This window comes from Gossypium raimondii, chromosome 3 (genome assembly GCF_025698545.1).
Source record: "Gossypium raimondii isolate GPD5lz chromosome 3, ASM2569854v1, whole genome shotgun sequence".
NCBI lineage: Eukaryota > Viridiplantae > Streptophyta > Magnoliopsida > Malvales > Malvaceae > Gossypium > Gossypium raimondii.
In genome coordinates this window covers 46,464,668-46,482,888 of record NC_068567.1, presented here as the reverse complement: position 1 = coordinate 46,482,888, position 18,221 = coordinate 46,464,668, and the positions used below count along the sequence as shown (strand labels likewise).

Here is an 18,221-nt window from a genome sequence, read left to right as displayed (position 1 = left end):
TCAACAAGGCATCATTCATTCAAGACTTTCATCCATATCAAATTTACCAATATAGAACTAACCTTTAGTTATTTAAGCTATCAAGCTTTGAACCAAAGGCATACCATCACATTAAACTATGCAACATACCAAAACACAACTTCAATCACCACCATATATACAAATTACTATCATTTCACTTAAAACCAAAATATTATCAAATATCAACAACATCAAACCAAGAACTTCCTAGGTACATGCCATTACAATTTATAACATCACCACACTTGAGCCCGAGATTCATTGTTGGATGCTGAGTTGACGATCAAAGATAAGTACCTAACCTGCGCACGAAAAACAAAACCGCACGCTGAGTAAAACTTAGTGGTATTCCTACAATCCAAACATTTTAACTTAGTACAAGTAATTGAAATGTAAAAATGCAATAAGCAATGTTATGAACATAAGTTTTATATCAATAATGTACATTTGCTCATTCTCTAGTGTCATCCACGAGATTTCACATGTTCAAACACATATCAATGTTATTCAACTCATGCAATGGCATGATTCACCTTTATGATCAATACTTAATTTCATTTCAAAATGCACATTTCAATTCATAATCCATTGACATTTCAATATCAAGCACATTAATTTTTATCGTTTAACTTCCCTATTAACACGACTTGGACTTGGACGGATACACGGATCCAACCAACACACCAGTTTGGCACCCAGTGCCTCATTAGATAAATCCGAAGTAATAATTGCACCCAGCACTATATAAGTTGACATCCAATGTCTCATCGGTTAAACCGAAGTAAGTTGGCACCTAGTGCCTCATCAACTCGAGGTCGAAGAAATCCATAAACTCTTCCTATCCTATGGCATGCCATCTATATCTGATTTAACCCGAAACAATTAATAGGGTTTCATTTCTCTTTTCAATACATAAATGTCCCAATCTCATATATATACATTATCACATATATTCAATTCAATATTCATATAATCAACATATTTCATACTATACAAAATCAATCCATTTCAAATCAACTATGAATCTAATTCAATCCCAAAGTACCAAAGTACTCACCTCAAATGCTTACAATATGTAAACAATTAAATATGCAATAATCTACTATTTAATTTAGATTATAGAAACACAAACCATGAATTCTGAGCTATTCGACGTCGATTTTATCCTTCCCTTTTTTGGTCAAGGATTCCGGTACGATGTTAGCTACGGAATAAAATAATTAAAATACATTATTATTACACAATTTAATTTTCACATTAAATTTTCAATTTTGACACTATATTTGCTTAAACTTCAATTTAGTCCCTAAACCGAGACAAATTTTAACCTCCACAGTTAACCTCAAATTTTTATACTAATTTCACTCTAAGCTAAATTTAGCTCCCTATTTTTCAATTTGATCCCTTAATTTCAAATTTTTCTAAATTTAGTCCGTATTGCTCAAAATCAACAATTAATTCCACAATTTAGTCCTTTTCCACTTCTAACTTAAAAATCTATCTATTTAATCCCTAATACTAAAACTATTCAACAATAGTAACATCTAAAATCTTAAAAAATACTAAAAATTACAACATAGGTTGGTTAGCTCTAAGTACTGGGATTCCACAAATATGAAAATTACAAGCAAAAGACCAAATTACACTAACCAATTTGAATTTGAACCCTAAAGTTTGTCTTAAGCTTCTTCTCCTTTTCTTTCTTTCTTTTCTTTCTTTAATTTGCATGAAATGTTTCATCTCTATCCACTTTCATTTTATTTCACTCATTTTACTTTAATTTTATTCATTAATAATATATATTAAAGTTAACCTAATGTATAATATATCATATATATAATATACATAACATTAATGACTTTCCCTACAACTAAAATGAAGGTATAATTTCTACTTTAACCCCTTTAATTTATTTTAAATCTATAATTCAACTTTTAGCCTTTACGTGATTTAGTTCATATACCATAATAAATCCTAATTTCATGTAAATTACTTATCCAAAATTTAGTTTACTACTAAACTAACCTCGTATATATTTAATAAAAATATCTACGAGTTCATTTTACAGAAATAGAGTCTCAAACCTCACTTTCCGACACCCTAACTATCGGGTCATTACAAATACATCTATGTCTCTACTCGTGGAGTCAACTACTTCGATATTCAAGACTAGTCATCTCCCCAATTGGAATTGTAAACAACATAATAATCCTTCTCAGTATTTGAATCAAATGCTCACTTTTATTCTGTTACAGGATTACGGGCTCATTTAGATTATCTACTGAAGTAAGTTATTTTTCTCACAATGTAAACGTTCTTTACAATGCCACTTATCTTCAGTTTAAACTTTAGACAACCAATAAGCTAATATTTGCTTGTCATAATTTCGTTATGCATGCAAAATATAAAAAACAAAAAATACAAAAGACATAATAGTGAAATGTGAAATTAATTTTATTTATTTATTCATCGTTCAAATAAATAAATAAATAAGTTACATGTTTACTACAATATGGGAACATTTCCCAAAGATCCAACCACGTAATACCGCTTAGTATTAGTTAAACACTAGACAACCCAGTGAGCAACATTTGCTTCAATTTTACTTTGCGTGCAAAAACTATATGAGGGAAATTATACAAATTATATTAATGTAATCAATGAATTTATTTTATTAATCAATCTGTTCAAAAAATTATAAGGTTACATTGACAAAAAATACTTCACTTAGGGCACCAGATCTAACAAGCCAAAGGTAGAAAGGGTTGGTGGTGAAGAGAATACCAAGGTTGAGAGTTGAAGATAAGTTGACAAAATATCGAGTTAGTATCCCATTGTAGATTGATGTCATGCATCGCATAAACGTGGGCAGAGCATTGTATAAGCTGAACGACATTCATTAGAAAATGTAGGTCTCGAAGGGGAAAGTGAATGTTGCCTTTCCTGATCATCGAGATGAATCGGGATTTGATGATAGCCAGAATAACAATCAATGAAGCAATAATATTCTCTCCCCACTAGTCTATCTAACATGATCGATGGAAGGTAGCGAAAAGTGGTCTTCTAGTGTTGCATTATTGAGTTTTCTATAGTCGATGCATATACGCCATCCAGGTTGGGATAAGTTCATTTTTCTCATTAGCTACCACAATTAAACTACCCTTTTTGGGAACGCACTATGTTGAACTAACCCATTCACTGCCAGAAATTGCATGCACTATGCCGACATCCAACCATTTCGTCAATTCCTTCTTCACAACTTCTTTTATGGTCGAGCTCAACCGCCCCTGGGCATCCACAACAAGTTTTTTACTCTCCTCTAACCTAATTTTGCGTTGACAAAGAGTGAGGCTAATTCCCTTGAAATTGACAATTATTAGCTTATACAAAAGAGTTATTACCCTATACAAAAGAGTGAACATTAATAATGGAAGAGAAATATTAAAAAGTATTAAAATATTTATTGAATTTAAAATTTTAACAAGAAATTTAATTAACTTTTTCTTAAAACATAAAAATTTCCTATCAACAATTTTAAACATCTAAATTGGCCTACTAATTTGAGTGGCTTCAAAAGTAGCAAAATTGATACACATATAGATAGATATAATATTATATATATCAAATTGAATCTATCTATTTTACTTTTTCAACTTAATTTGATGTATTTTTACCCTAAACTATTTTTTAATTCATAATAGTTATATTTAACCTAAAAAAATGGGTAAACACTAATAATGGGTGGAGAATATTAGGAAAAATATTAAAAAGTATTTATAAAATTGAAAGATTTAATAGAAATTTATTCAAATTCTAAAGAAAAGAGAAATTTAATTCAGAACACTTATATTGCCCTATTAACATTTTAAAACGCTTAAATTACCGTATTAATTTCAATGGCTCCAAAAGAGTTGGCTTTATTATATACAATATATAGATATATAAACATATCTATAAAGACGTATAAATTAAATAAAATAAATATAAAAGAGTGCAAGGTTTTGAATAGGAAAAGAAAAGCAAAATATTGGGAGAAAATTGAAGTAAATGAAAAGAAGAAAGTGGTGGGAAAAAACTTTATTAGACTTAATTAATACCTTAAAGTAAATATTCAAAATTAGTTAAGAAAACATATATTTCATCCTTATTTAACTAAAATATTAAATTAACCTTATATAATTAATCAAAAGACTAAAATAATCCTATACAAAAAAATCTAAAATAACGATTTTAACTTTATTTATTCTAATGGCTAGCCTGTGTTATACTGTATATAAATTTACCCAAAAATAGAGACTTAAAAACAGCATGCTGCATTAAAATTGGAAGATGATAGGCATAATTAAGAGTGTAATTGTTCATAGCTCTGGTCGAGTCTGTTCGAAAAATGAAAAGATTTGGATAAAAATATAAATTGATAAAAAAAATAAACCCGTTTAAAAATCGAGTCATGCCTCAAGTAATAACTTTTTTACTTGAATTTATCAAAATTAAAAATTTTGATAAGATAAGGACATACCCAAACTTAACAAATGAATCTACGAAAACTTCTAATCAAGAGGCATGACTCATTTCCTATGTTGAGCTTTTTATAGGTTGAAATCTTTATACTCATTAATCGTAATGCTTAATTAATAATTAAAAACATCATCAATCATTCACTTCATCTACTTGCTTTAAAGGGGGAGAGCCATAGCATTTTGTAGCAAAAGCAGAGATGCTACAAACCTTGGACCCTTCTTAGCCCATGCAACTGCTTTTCATGAGACCATGATCCTCATTACATCTAGAGATGTTATTATTACACCTACTCAATTTACATATCACATCATATAAACAAAAAAAAACAAAAAAACAAAAAACAAAATGTACACATACATGCAAAATGGTGTGTTTGTTTCATTTAAAAAACACATTTTTTAATAACTTAGCCTTCTATTGTTATTCTTTTTTGAAAAACTTCATATAAACATTAATTTGAATCAAAACAAATAAATTTTTAATTTTAATTTTAAAATTATATGAAATATACACATTTATATTCAATTATATACTAAATTATTAATGTAATTATCACAATTTTAATTTTAAATAATAGTAGTAACATTTCAACCTGTCCAATAATAAATATATATTATAATTTATAAATATTTTATAATATAAACACAAGACTCTTCCAACTCTAATATCTCACTATCCACTCATTCTAATTCCAAATTAAATTTTAATTAAAATTTTATTTAAATCTAATATAAAATAAAGTTCTTTATTTTATTTTGAACACTAAAAATAAAGAATTTGCATTTTATGCAATGAATTCTTTTGGTAATCTCAAATATTATAATTTTAATGTTATTAGATACATATATAATTAAAATAATATATTTATTATATTAATAAAAGTATTTAATATGACAATTTTATTTTAGTAATAAAATTTAACATTAATAATAATAAATAATTTATAAATATTTAATAATAAATGTTGAGATTATTTAGCTTCATTATAAAACGTACTAAACAAGAAAAGAGAGAAAACTAGATGGGTTTGGATTTCTGCAAGCAAAACTCTGATAGTCTCATCTAATCTTTTATTTTACTATTTGATCACTTTAAAATTCCAAACATGAAGAACTCAAAAGTAATCCTTACATGAAGCCTCCAAAAAAAATTTAAGCCCAAATAACCTTACCCTAAACCCAATATATTTTGATATGTTCGGTGAGCAGTAAACTGAAATTTTCAAGAGCCAACAAAAATAATAAAAATCAAAGGATGGGAAATCAATTCCTATACATTTCCCCCCATTTTTTGCTCTGTTTTGAAGGTAACTTGGACATAAAAGACTGAAAAGCTATAACAAATTTCTAAGCTCAACAGGTAAGTTCCATATTCATTGTCAAAAGGCTAAAAAAAGAGAACAGACTAGTGTTGCAGGAATGGAAGTATTATTTGTTTTCATTACCAACTGTACTGTACTGTTTAATGATACATAGGAACCACTCAACACAGGAGAGGGTGAAGAGAGTTCAATTCAATCCATTTTCCTATCTGTGGGTCGAGACTTATTTGGTGGTGTATTAGATTTACCACGCTTATCCTCCGACATCTTTTGATGAAACTCCTCAGTTTCCCTAAAATACCTCTCAAATGCTCGAGGGAGGAACCGTGGGATCAAAAAGCATAACAGGTTGATTGCGAAATACATTAGATTTGCAGCTGACAGCCCCTTCCCGAACCAATCCCATGCTATGTCCTACACACGTACAACTCACATCTGCATCAACATTGCTGTTAAAAGGCATCGAAACCATAAATATTCCGTTCAAACAGTAGTTACCTTCGATGGTGCATTATAAGGCAGAGTTTTGTTCACCCAAGTATCATGCACCCAATCAAGTATAACGAACACCCTCCTAACTGTATATAGCAATGGCACCAATGCTCTCACCGGCGGCGAAAACAACGACAACCCACTTATTACATTCTCCGTTAGTATCTGAAACGAAAGCAAGAACAAGTGAGGTGTTGCTGACCGAACGGCCTGGTCGTCCGCCCTTGCAAATCCACCCAACACATACGCTAGTGGCAAGAGAAGACCTATTGTGGTTCCCAGAATCACATACAGATTAAACAGTCTGCTGCCTCGGAAAATCTCTTCCGAGCCACTGGAGGATACTCGGCTGCCGCGGGACGGGAAGGCGAAGCGTGAAAGGGCGATGAGGTAAGCGGAGGTGAAAGCCGGGAAGACTAAATCCAGAAGTGGCACTAGACCACTGATAGAGAAAACCATAATGAAAGCTACTAGTTGGAGTTCGATGAGACGCAATGATCCCATTACACCGCCCACCACTGGTTGTTGCTCCTGGTAACGAATATGTTGGTGTTCAGGTTTTCCGCCGGGTGCTACGGTGTGGTCTGGCTCACTTCTAGGAGCCACTGCAAGTGATACACCAGACATCCTCGTGCTTTTTGTTGCTCTATGGAAACTACCTGATAAAGATGGTAACATACATTATTATGAATTTTTTTTTATCATAAAACATAGTGATAAAATGAAAGTTCAAACGGAAAAAAAGGAAATGTAACTAAAGAGCAGAGGTCTTACTAAGTAGAACGATTGAATCAAAACCCAGAAAGAAAGATGAGGGAATGAATGTTGAGAAAGAGGGAAGATTTTGGCATTACAAATACAGAGAGAGGACGGATTACTATGAAATTGTTTAAGAACGGTGCATATGTTTGAGGCACTACACGTGGTCACATGGATGTGCAATTTTCTTACACGTATCCAGTTTTTGCTTACGTGTCGCTTCCCCTGATAAAATAAAACTGCCTTCACTATTTCTCAATTGTCTATGCCTCTAGGCTCTATGGTACTTCATGAATTTAGATAATTCTATGGTTTTGACATTCGTTTATTATAATTTAAATTTCTTTTAGGATTGATATTGAATTGAATTATTGGTGGAGTGATCAGTTTAATATGGTTTAATTTTTTTTTAAAAATTAATAATAAATTGAATTATAGGCGGAGTGATAAATATTTTATTGATATTAATTTTGTGTATGGTTATTTAAAATGGATCGAATTAGTCAATCGGATTATTAGATTGGAAATCGATTATGGTATCAATTTCGGAGAAAGATTTTAGATAGGTTGAGCCTTGAATTAGTACGAGTTGATTGAATCGGGCTAAAAAATCAATTGAACTTGCAATTGAACCATTTGTTTATATTTTATTTTTATAATTTTTTAATGATTTATTTAACTGAACCATCCAACTTAATTGGGCCAGTGAACAAGTAACATGATCAATTTAACCACTAATCTAATTCTAGAAACACGAATTTTGAGTTTGATCTATAACAAAATCTTTACTTGTTAAAAAAAATCATTACTCTTTAACCCTTATAAAAATAAAATTTAATATTCATATTTTTTTATATTCTCTCTCAAAAAAGACTAATATTTTTTTAATATAATGTTGACTGAGTATTAATTTAGTTGAAATCATTACTTTTGCACCAATAAAGAGGTTGTAGGTTTGAATGCACGGGATTAAGTGTATTTTTTTCGATTTGAAGGTTGGAGGTTATGTAACACCCTAAACTCAATCCGATAAACCGAATTCGAATGTCAACTATAACCACTCTAATACAAATGTAGGCTCAATCTACTTGTACAAATTTCAATGAATACAACTTACTTACATACCGCCTAAGCTGAAATACAGGTGATTATACATCTTATAATAATTGTAGTACTAAGTAAATTAATTACAAGGAAATTCTAACTAATCTCATAGCTTATTTACAACATTCCAATATATAGACTTTTGTGCAAAACTATTGATTGCATTTATACTACCAACTTGTTTTGTATGTATAATAGCTTAATACGCCACTCCATTGGCGTAGCCCTGGCATCGCCCCTCTTGGCATTGATCCATCTCAGCTTACCTGTAACAATATACACCGAGGTTAGTTCATAAGAACTTAGTGAGACAAACACCAATTACCTGGTTCATGTTTTCACATTGCATCTCGAATTTCAAATAGCCATTTTTTATGCTTATCTTTCAACTTGTCTCTTGGAAAATACTTTTCTAGAGTTTCATTCCCCATATCATAGTCGTCGTATCCTATTCTGAGATCATGTCTTACCCTTCTCGTCTTCAATACATCATTCACGTTCCTTGTTATGAACTTTCACGATTTCTTGCCCATTTCCTTTCCAGATGTCCATGCAAACAACCATTGTTATTCTTGCATACATATCTAAGTCATTGTTCCTTCGATAATTCATGATTGATCATATATCAGATGGTAGATACCTCTTTCAATTATTCAATTTGAACCCTCATCAAAAGTCCCTTTTTTTCCTCTATATATCCAATTGCACTTGTGAACCGTGTTGGTCGTGCCAAAACCATTTGATACAGAGTCCACCACTGAAAGTCTCATCCTTGCACGCCAAGTGTTTTCTTTCCAATTTTATTATTAGTACTATTACTTCAGAGTGCATCACGAAGGTGGTTCATTTAGATTATTGCCACAAGGGCTTTCATTTCGTAATATTCCATGCAGGCTTCCATTTCATAGATTACCACAAAGACCTCTCTTTTCATAGATCGGGACAAAGGCCTCCATTTTCATTGATCGCCATAAAGGCTTTCCTTTTTATAGATCGCCACAAAGGCTTCCCTTTTTATAGATCGCCACAAAGGCTTCTCTTTTCATAAATCACCACAAAGGCTTCCTTTTTATGACATGTTTACGATAAGGATTCGCCTAGACTCACATTTCGTGAGGTTTGCCCCTCATCGTCCTGAGATACGCAGAGAACCCCATTGGATAATAACCTTCCTTTAATTCTTTCCACATGATGCTATAGTCCAGCTATGGTCTTACACAATATGGTGTTATGGCCATGGACTTTTCCTTTAAGATATCATGTTTAAAGTCCCAATGGACCCCTTTTAGACTCTACCATGGTGAACATACATAGACTCACTTGACATACTCTTCATACATTGGCATCATTCATTATTCAACACTCGATTCATACAAACACCCAAACTATTCACATCATCATCACATTTTCCAGACATACCCATACAACCATACTTTAACTTCAGGATTCAAACCACTTACTTAACTCCTCAGATTTCCTACATACTACACGTGTAAAATCCATCAAACACACATGCAATAGCATCATCAACATGCCATACTTTTCCAGTTCGATTACATAGTTCAATCATCATTCAGAGAAGAATTCACATGAACAACACACAAGCAATAGTCGGTTTAGGGACTTACCTGATACTCACAAACAGCAACTTGATTTCTAGATCTCAACATTCATCCAAAAACCTTAGCAATCCACTGTTTGCAAGGCATAAGAATACCATTAAAACTCATTCATATTATCTTTATCATAATCTCATACCTAGAAAATCCTCATACAAAGCTTTACTTTACCATTTTCCTATTCACCCTCTTAACAACTTATCATTACAGAAGTTAACATGCAAAAACCATAAACTTACCCAAGATGTGAAATAACTTTCTTTTAGAACTCTGATCCTTAGTTTCAGCTCAACAAGGAAGATCTATCCTTAACTCTAAGGCAAATCAATCCTAGTAATCTAGAATGGAAGGAAGAAGATAACTTCTCATTTTCCTTTTCAAGCGTTCTCATAGGAGGATCACACACGTGTCACAATCCCTTTTAATATGCCCAATAAATGGTTTACAGTTGTAGAGAAGCGTATGCATGAATCCATCTTTTAATATATATTTAGTCAATCTCTTTATTCGCTCCTGACCATGTTGTTAGAACTTAACCAACATAGTAACTAAGCAAACTTGACGTATTGTTCCTTTGGTGATACCTATTTCTAAAAACCCTCGATACTCTTACCAAAATTCTTCTTCTTCGCATCTACTACACACCTTCAGATAACAATTCTTACCTACCACTCCAACCTAGTTATTCACCCAATGTATATGTCAAGAGCATCAATTGGGCGAATAGGTCTATGCCACTCAAATTTCTTTCCATTTACACACCAAATTCAAGACCCGCCAAAGCTAGGTGTTACAGGTTATGAGTAGAAATAACTATTGTATCAAAAAATTATTTTAGGGTGATCTATAATTTTTTTATATATTCTTCTATATTTATAGTATACATAAAAACACAAGTTTAGAGAAAATTTTGAATTGACAATAATAGTTTTTTGTTCATTATATTACTAAATTAACATTAAAAATATTTTTTTTGATTCAATGATACAACAATAAGGGATATGAATGAGAGAGTGGTGGATGATTTAAAGGTCAGTTCACCTAGTTGGGGCAAAAAGCTAGAGGTTATAAAGAGTGAAGATAAAGAGAGTATGAAGGCTAAAGGCTAAAGGTGAGTTAGTAGAGTATAAGTTAGGTACCTTAGAAAGTCGATCCCTTCTTCCTTGTTCCTAGAGGCATTTATAGGCAAGAATTTTGTGTAAGTTCACATTAATGTAACATCTTTAACTCGTCTCCATCGTCAGATTGGGGTCACGGAGTATTACGATAACATTTCAAACATTTAACGCTACTTAAAAACAAATATTCAATATAATTACAATTAATCAAATCACAAACCATTCATAATAAACATACACTTACAGGCCTTAAACTGAGTTTACAGGGCCCTAAAAATAGACTGAAAACATTCTGGGGTAAATTCAAAATAAAACAGAAAAGTTAGGAAAAAGTTAAAAATTTTGAAAACAAGGGATACACGGCCGTGTGTCATAGCCGAGACCGTGTGGACATTCGAAGTCCAGACACACGACCGTGTCCCAGCTCGTGTGTCCACCTATATGGATATTCGATGTTGAGTCACACGGCCGTGTCGCTAGCTGTGTCTCAAACTGTGTAACAAATTGTTTTAAAACACACAGCCATGTTGCAGGCCATGTGAAATCTATACCTAAAGACAATAAGACACACGTTTGTATGGATAGACTGTACTGGTCACACGGTCGTGTGGCAACTCATGTCCTAGGCTATGTGTACCCCAAATTGCTTAAAAAAAAGGTAAACTTTATACCTAACTTGGCTACTAACCATGCCTAAAACCACCCTTTAAACATCATCAATTACATCTCAAAACAAGTCAAAACATGTCAATTACATACAACCTAAGTGCCTAACCAATGTTCCCTCATTGACACCACATTTCTATCATCACATACAAGGCATTCAACCTTAATCAAATCATACATTCATTTTTCTCCACAATTAAGAATCATAAATTTTAGATACCATATCCTACCATATTTCAACTCAAACAAAATGACCTAAATCATTTACTTCCAAAAGAGCCAATTCCATTGAACATAAAACATCAACCCTATACAATATTTTCCACACAAAAACATATATACATACACCTAACATCAATAACCATCAATCCAATTTATCTCAATCCAAAATCACTTGACATATAACATATACTTTCAAAGAGTAAATTTTATAGAACATACTTATATTTACCCACATCTATATACAAGTATTAGCATTAAGACAAAATATAAATCAAAAGTTCACATGACAACATCCAACACAAGTAACTTTCACTAAGTTCAACTATAAACCAAAAGACCATTACTCAAAACATTATCATCCTAGGTACATATCAAAGCATCAAAAATAAATACATCACGGACGTTGAGTTCGGGATTGTCATTGGATGCTAAGTCGTTGAACGAAAGTAAGTACCTAATTTGCATATAAAGAAAGGTTAAAACATTAAGCAAACTCTTTCATTCAAGGAATCACATTTACACCTAATGACCTAAATTTTACATTCCATAACATATAAGTTTATCTCTATGGAATTTACCATATTACTCAATAATTCACTTAATAATTCATATTGTACATCTTTCATGAAATCTTTCTCATGTTAATTTTCTCCAATAGATTTATTATTCCTTGTCAATACGAGTCATCCAATAAATGGCAGTCAGTGCCTAACGATTAAACCGTAAATAAGTTTTGCACCCAATGCTAGTCGCCCAGTGCTAGTCGGGTAAACCGACAGATATAATAAGTGTGCCAATATTAGTCAGATAAACTGACGAAGATTTGTGCCTAACGCTAGTCAGATAAACTGGCAAATATAATGATGTGCCTAGCACTAGTCAGATAAGCTGACGAAAGTTGCGCCCAGAGCTGGTCGGATAAACCAACAAATATAAAGGATGTGCCCAACACTGGTTGGTTATACCAATATGACATACATAATTGCATAATTCCACATTTCAACAATTCATAATCAAATCTTTTGCATCAATCAACTATGCTTTATTCCATGATCAACTTCATAACATTTTCAATATAATTCTATAATATTTCATTCAAGCAATTAATGGTTAGAACACATATAATTAGATATTCAAGTGATACTAATTTAAATAAATTAAATATTTTAAATTCGTTTTAAGAACTACGAACTTACAAATTACGATAGCTACTAAGATCGAAGATGATTACTCGACAACCTTTTCCTTTCCACGGTTATTAACTAATCCTCTTGCTTCTCGATCTAAAATCAATAGCTTAATTAATTTACTTAATTCAACTATCCAAAATATTTATATTCAAGCCATTAAACTTTTAGTTACATTTTCTTTATTTGCTCTCAACATAAACTTTTAATGCAAATTAATCCTCAATTTAAAATTCATAAAATTCAACAATTAAATTCATTTATTCCCATTTAAATATTTTAACTTCTAGAATCATATAATCATCTCTTTAATAATACTTACATAAATTCTCCAAACTTTCATCTTAGGTACAATTTAATCCTCACTATCAAAAGCATTAAATTAAACACAATAAAAATTTAATTCAAACAATTGAATATTTCATGACATAACTTCATATAGTTCCACAACAACTAAAATTTACAATTCAACTCTTATATTTTCCACTTATGACATTTGAATCCTAAAATTTAGAACTAGCAAGAATTCCCATACAAAGTAACTAATTTAAACCATAAAATTTGATAACTTATCCCCCTCCACCATAAAGGCCATTTGTAATCAACCAAAACTGTCCCTAAACTTCTATAACTTAACAAATAAGTGTCTAGATTAACTTGGTTAAGCTACAATTATCGGTTGTTTTACCCAAATAACCCCAAAAAATATTATATTTACAAAAATAACCCAGGTTTAAAAACAATCACCAAAATAACCTAAAATGAACAGTACCCACTCTTTTTTTGCACCAATGATTGGCTAATCATTGTGTCAGACTTAAAAAAATTATTTTTTTGGGTTCTGGCCTGTCAATGGCCGGAACCCATGTATTTTTTTTTTAAAAATTGTGTAATACTGAAATACGGATATACGAAAAAGAAAAAAAAAACAAAAAAAAAATTTTTGGTGTTTGGCTCATCAATGGCGGCACCAAGATACAAGACACGAAAAAAAATTTTATTTTTTCGTGTCGAATCGAATAAAAATACAAAAAAATTTTGGGTCTTTGGCACATCAATGGCGGCACCCAATACTAATACATGAAAAAAATTATTTTTTTGTGTCGAATCGATAAAAATACGAAAAAATAAAAAAAATTTTGGGTCTTTGGCACATCAATGGCGGGCACCGATTACCTAATAATACGAAAAAAATTTATTTTCTTTCGTGTCATAATCGATAAAAATACGAAAAAAAAAAAAAAAATTTTGGGTCTTGCTTCATCAATGGCGGCACCCAAGACTGATAGAAAGAAAAAAATTTAAATTTTTTAGTGTCGAATCGATAAAAAATATGAAAAAATTAAAAAAAAATTTTTTGGGTCTTTGGCACATCAATGGCGGCACCCAAGATACAATACAAAGAAAAATTTTTTTTTTTTTCATATTTTTATCGATCTACACAAAAAAAAAAAAAAAAATTTTGTATCGTGTATCGGTGCCGCCATTGATGCCAAGACCCAAAATTTTTTTTATTTTTCAGATTTTTATCTAATTGATAACGAAAAAAAAAAAAATTAGATGTCTTGTGTCTCTGGTGCTAAACCATTGCCAAAGCCAAGACCTAAAAATTTTATTTTTTCGTATTTTTATCCGATTCTGACACAAAAAAAAAAAAAATTTCGTGTCTTGTATCGGTGCCTACCATTGACAAAGCCAATGACTAAAAAAAAAATTTTTTTGTTTTTTTCTTTTTCATATATCCGTATTTCAGTATTACACAGTTTTTAAAGAAAAAATACATGGGTTCCGGCCATTGACAGGCCATAACCCAAAAAAATAATTTTTTTAAGTCTGACACAATGATTAGCCAATCATTGGTGCAAAAAAAGAGTGGGTACTGTTCATTTTAGGTTATTTTGGTGATTATTTTTAAACCTGGGTTATTTTTATAAATATAATATTTTTTGGGGTTATTTGGGTAAAACAGCCACAATTATCACATAAACACTAGATTTATAATAAAAAAATGGAGGCCTAAATCACTTACATGCATGCATAAATAGAAACCAAAGCTCCAATCTTCTACAATAGTGTATCTCTTCTTTCTCACGGTCAAGAAACAAAGAAGAAGAGAATGATGCCCATTTGTTTTATTATTTTTTCTTTCTTTTATTTTTAACTTAATTACTATTTTACCAATTTAAATCTATTAAATTTACAACAAAACCACTCGTACACTTCCACTATCTTGAGAATTGGTTTTATTCTCCGCTAAGTCCATTGAATTTCCTCTTTATAATTTTTATTTCATTTACTAATAAACCTCAACTCTTAAATCTTTTACACTTAGCCCTTTTTTACTTAATTAGTTATTTGAATCTTAAAAGTTCCCTACCAAATATTAATACGACATCCATAAAACCATATAATTACCAAAAATTAACATATATTTTTTAATTGACCCACTAGATAGAATTGGACTCTTACTCCCGACACCATTGGAAACGTGTCGTTACAGTTAACGTGTTGGACTTGTCATTAAGCCATCATTATGGGACGTGTGGGGTGGATGTCTTCGATGGGATGAGGATATCTATGATGAGACAGACCCTATCATTTATTCTAACTTGATGATATGGAGCGGTTGAACCCACATATTATTTGGTGACCAACAATTTCATGTTCCCAATGAAGCTCAGGTACCTGAATGGCTGATGGCCTACACTTGTCTAAATGGTCATCCTAGAAGGGAAAACTCATAGGTGACCTTTCGATTCGCTGGTGGTAGTCCTACTTTTTGGGCGCCTTTTTGTCGTGCCATGTGTCTTGACACGAATGAGAATATAACAATATTCACCCCCTTTCAAGTTGAGAGGAGGGTTAATTATAAAATGGCCTTCCTTGAGACGTTCTGATTTGTTAACTATTCTCTTTTATAGGTTGCTCCGGATGGTAACCTTGTTTTATGGTTAAATGTTATATTTAAAACCTTTTGAGATTCTGCCATTAATGTATATGAGGATCGCGTTTCTAGTGAGTCGCGATAATGATAAGCAATGTCTAAATAAGTTAATTAATGATTCAAGTTTACCATGCTAAAGTATTTTTATTATTATTTTGATTTGAAAAAGTTTTCAAATACATATGGTTTCAAATTTATGTGCTCAAACATGGAATTAGTTATATTGTAACAAGATTTTAATTTGACATGTCTAATTTTTAATTTAACTCAAACAATTTCACTCGGTTCAACTCGACTCAATTCAAAAAATTACAAATCAAGTCGGGATAATAAAATATGACTAGTTAACTTGAAAATTTTTCACTCGATTTGATCGAATGCTCACCCTAATTTTATCATTGTTTATTATAATTATAATTTATCAATAATAGTAATATAATAACAAAACCTGCGGCTAAGATCTTTTACACATCTAATATGGTTATAATATATTTGTTTTATATATATATATATATATGTATATTATTATGTATATTATTATGTAATATATGCAATAATATGGACATATGTGCATGCAGTAATAAGAGAGGGTGCTAAAACCTTTCTCACATAATTGATTTTCGAATCAAAATAATTTTCTCTAGATTTCAATGTATATTTTAAAACAAAATTAAATGTTGTTTTATAAAATGATTGTATAGGTGATGGATTACACCAAGCAAAAAATATAGTGGCGGCTTATTATTTTTATATAAAATCTTGTGGTTTTCTTACATCTAAAGTTCCCAATTTTTTTAAGATACTATCAAAGCAGTTTTTTAATGACAACTTAAATTTAATTACAACCAAATAAAACATATCATGATCACAAAACCGTAAACGATGGTTGGCGACAATAATCGACAACGATGTGGCTAATAAGTTTGGTTTCAACGTTAGAGATAAGCGAGAGAAAGTTGAGAGGAATAAAAAAAGGGAAATAAAGTTAAAAATAATTTAATCTTTTTAGATTAGAAAATTGCCGTTGAATAAAAAACTTAAAAAATAGAGCAAACTCACTTTTGATAAAAAAATATTAAATATCTAAACGAAAATGTTATAGTTGGAGATCAATTATTCACTTAAATCATTAATTAATTTTATTTAAACTAGATTATTTAACCCCATCGATATGTTGGGAAAAAGAAAATGAATAAAAGACATATCTATCTTTGAAGTTAATAATGCTAACTATAACAACTTAAGATCCAAGTTTCAAACTTTGATATTTTGCTTTTATTTAGTCTATTTTAAAAAATAATAATATAAACCATTAAAGGACATAAATATTTTATAATAATATTTAATTAACTTGTTACACCAACTTAATAAAAATATATTAATACATAGAATTTGAGACCTAAAATTATTTATTGGGTAAATTATAAATTTAATCATTTATATGTTTTTAACAATACGTTTTAATCACTAAATTTTTAAAAATTACTATATAATCAATAATGTTATAGATTTATTATGTTATGGCTACTAAGTTGTTAAGTATCGTTAAATTTGTAAGGCAAACTGATATGACACGTAATCTAAAATTTTCATGATTTTGAGATTTTGACAAGGCAAAGAATCAACTCAACATAAATTTAAAATGAAACTTAGCTTTCATAAATTAAGAGTCAGGCTCCGTTTGGTTTGCGCTTTCGCTTTTTGCTATTTGCCCTTTGTTTTGGGTTCAACAGGTAAATAGTAAAAGTGTCAACCAAATAGAGCCTAAATAATTGAAATTTTTAGCAGAAGTTTATTTGCTATGTTACGCACAAATCTATGGTTTCTTGTAGGCACTTCCTAAAGGATGTCAGCTTTACCACTTTCATTCCTTCTGCCATTATCACAGAGGTTTCAGATGGATGACTTTTACGCTTTAGCAATTAAGTTCCCAATGAGATCATCCTGACGTGTTATATCAAAACAAAAATATCAAAATAGGAGAGACTTGTTTCGAAATAAAATGTCAAATTTTGATAATTAAAGTTGATAACCCCATACAATCCTTAATTATATTAAATGAGATCAATCATCGTCAACTTAATCTCTTTATTTAAAGAAGTAAAATGATTTATTATTCCTTTAATTCAATAGTGAAATGGTAATTGAATTAATTCAAATTACTCCGACAACACATGTAATATCATACATTTAAATTTAACGCCCGAATCAGAAGTAGAGTGTCACATTTAATGCTCACCAATATAG

General features: G+C 30.8%; 1 protein-coding gene across 1 annotated transcript; it reads right to left on the bottom strand.

Moving 5' to 3' along the window:
* Window positions 1-5,783: 5,783 nt before the first annotated feature.
* On the bottom strand, window positions 5,784-7,217 carry LOC105794458 (uncharacterized). The gene is made up of 3 exons (XM_012623641.2): window positions 7,130-7,217; window positions 6,362-7,014; window positions 5,784-6,277 (listed from the first exon to the last, which is right to left on the bottom strand). The coding sequence occupies exons 2-3, from the start codon at window positions 6,980-6,982 to the stop codon at window positions 6,056-6,058; spliced, it is 843 nt and encodes a 280-aa protein (XP_012479095.1). The 5' UTR covers window positions 6,983-7,014; window positions 7,130-7,217; the 3' UTR covers window positions 5,784-6,055.
* Window positions 7,218-18,221: the final 11,004 nt, after the last annotated feature.

What these genes read in the sequence shown, in the direction of transcription:
- LOC105794458 (XM_012623641.2), bottom strand. Translation starts at nt 6,982, where the DNA reads ATGTCTGGTGTATCACTTGCAGTGGCTCCTAGAAGTGAGCCAGACCAC. An exon ending in CTTATAATGCACCATCGAAG is followed by an intron (nt 6,278 to 6,361) that starts GTAACTACTGTT and finishes GTACGTGTGTAG; the next exon opens with GACATAGCATGGGATTGGTT.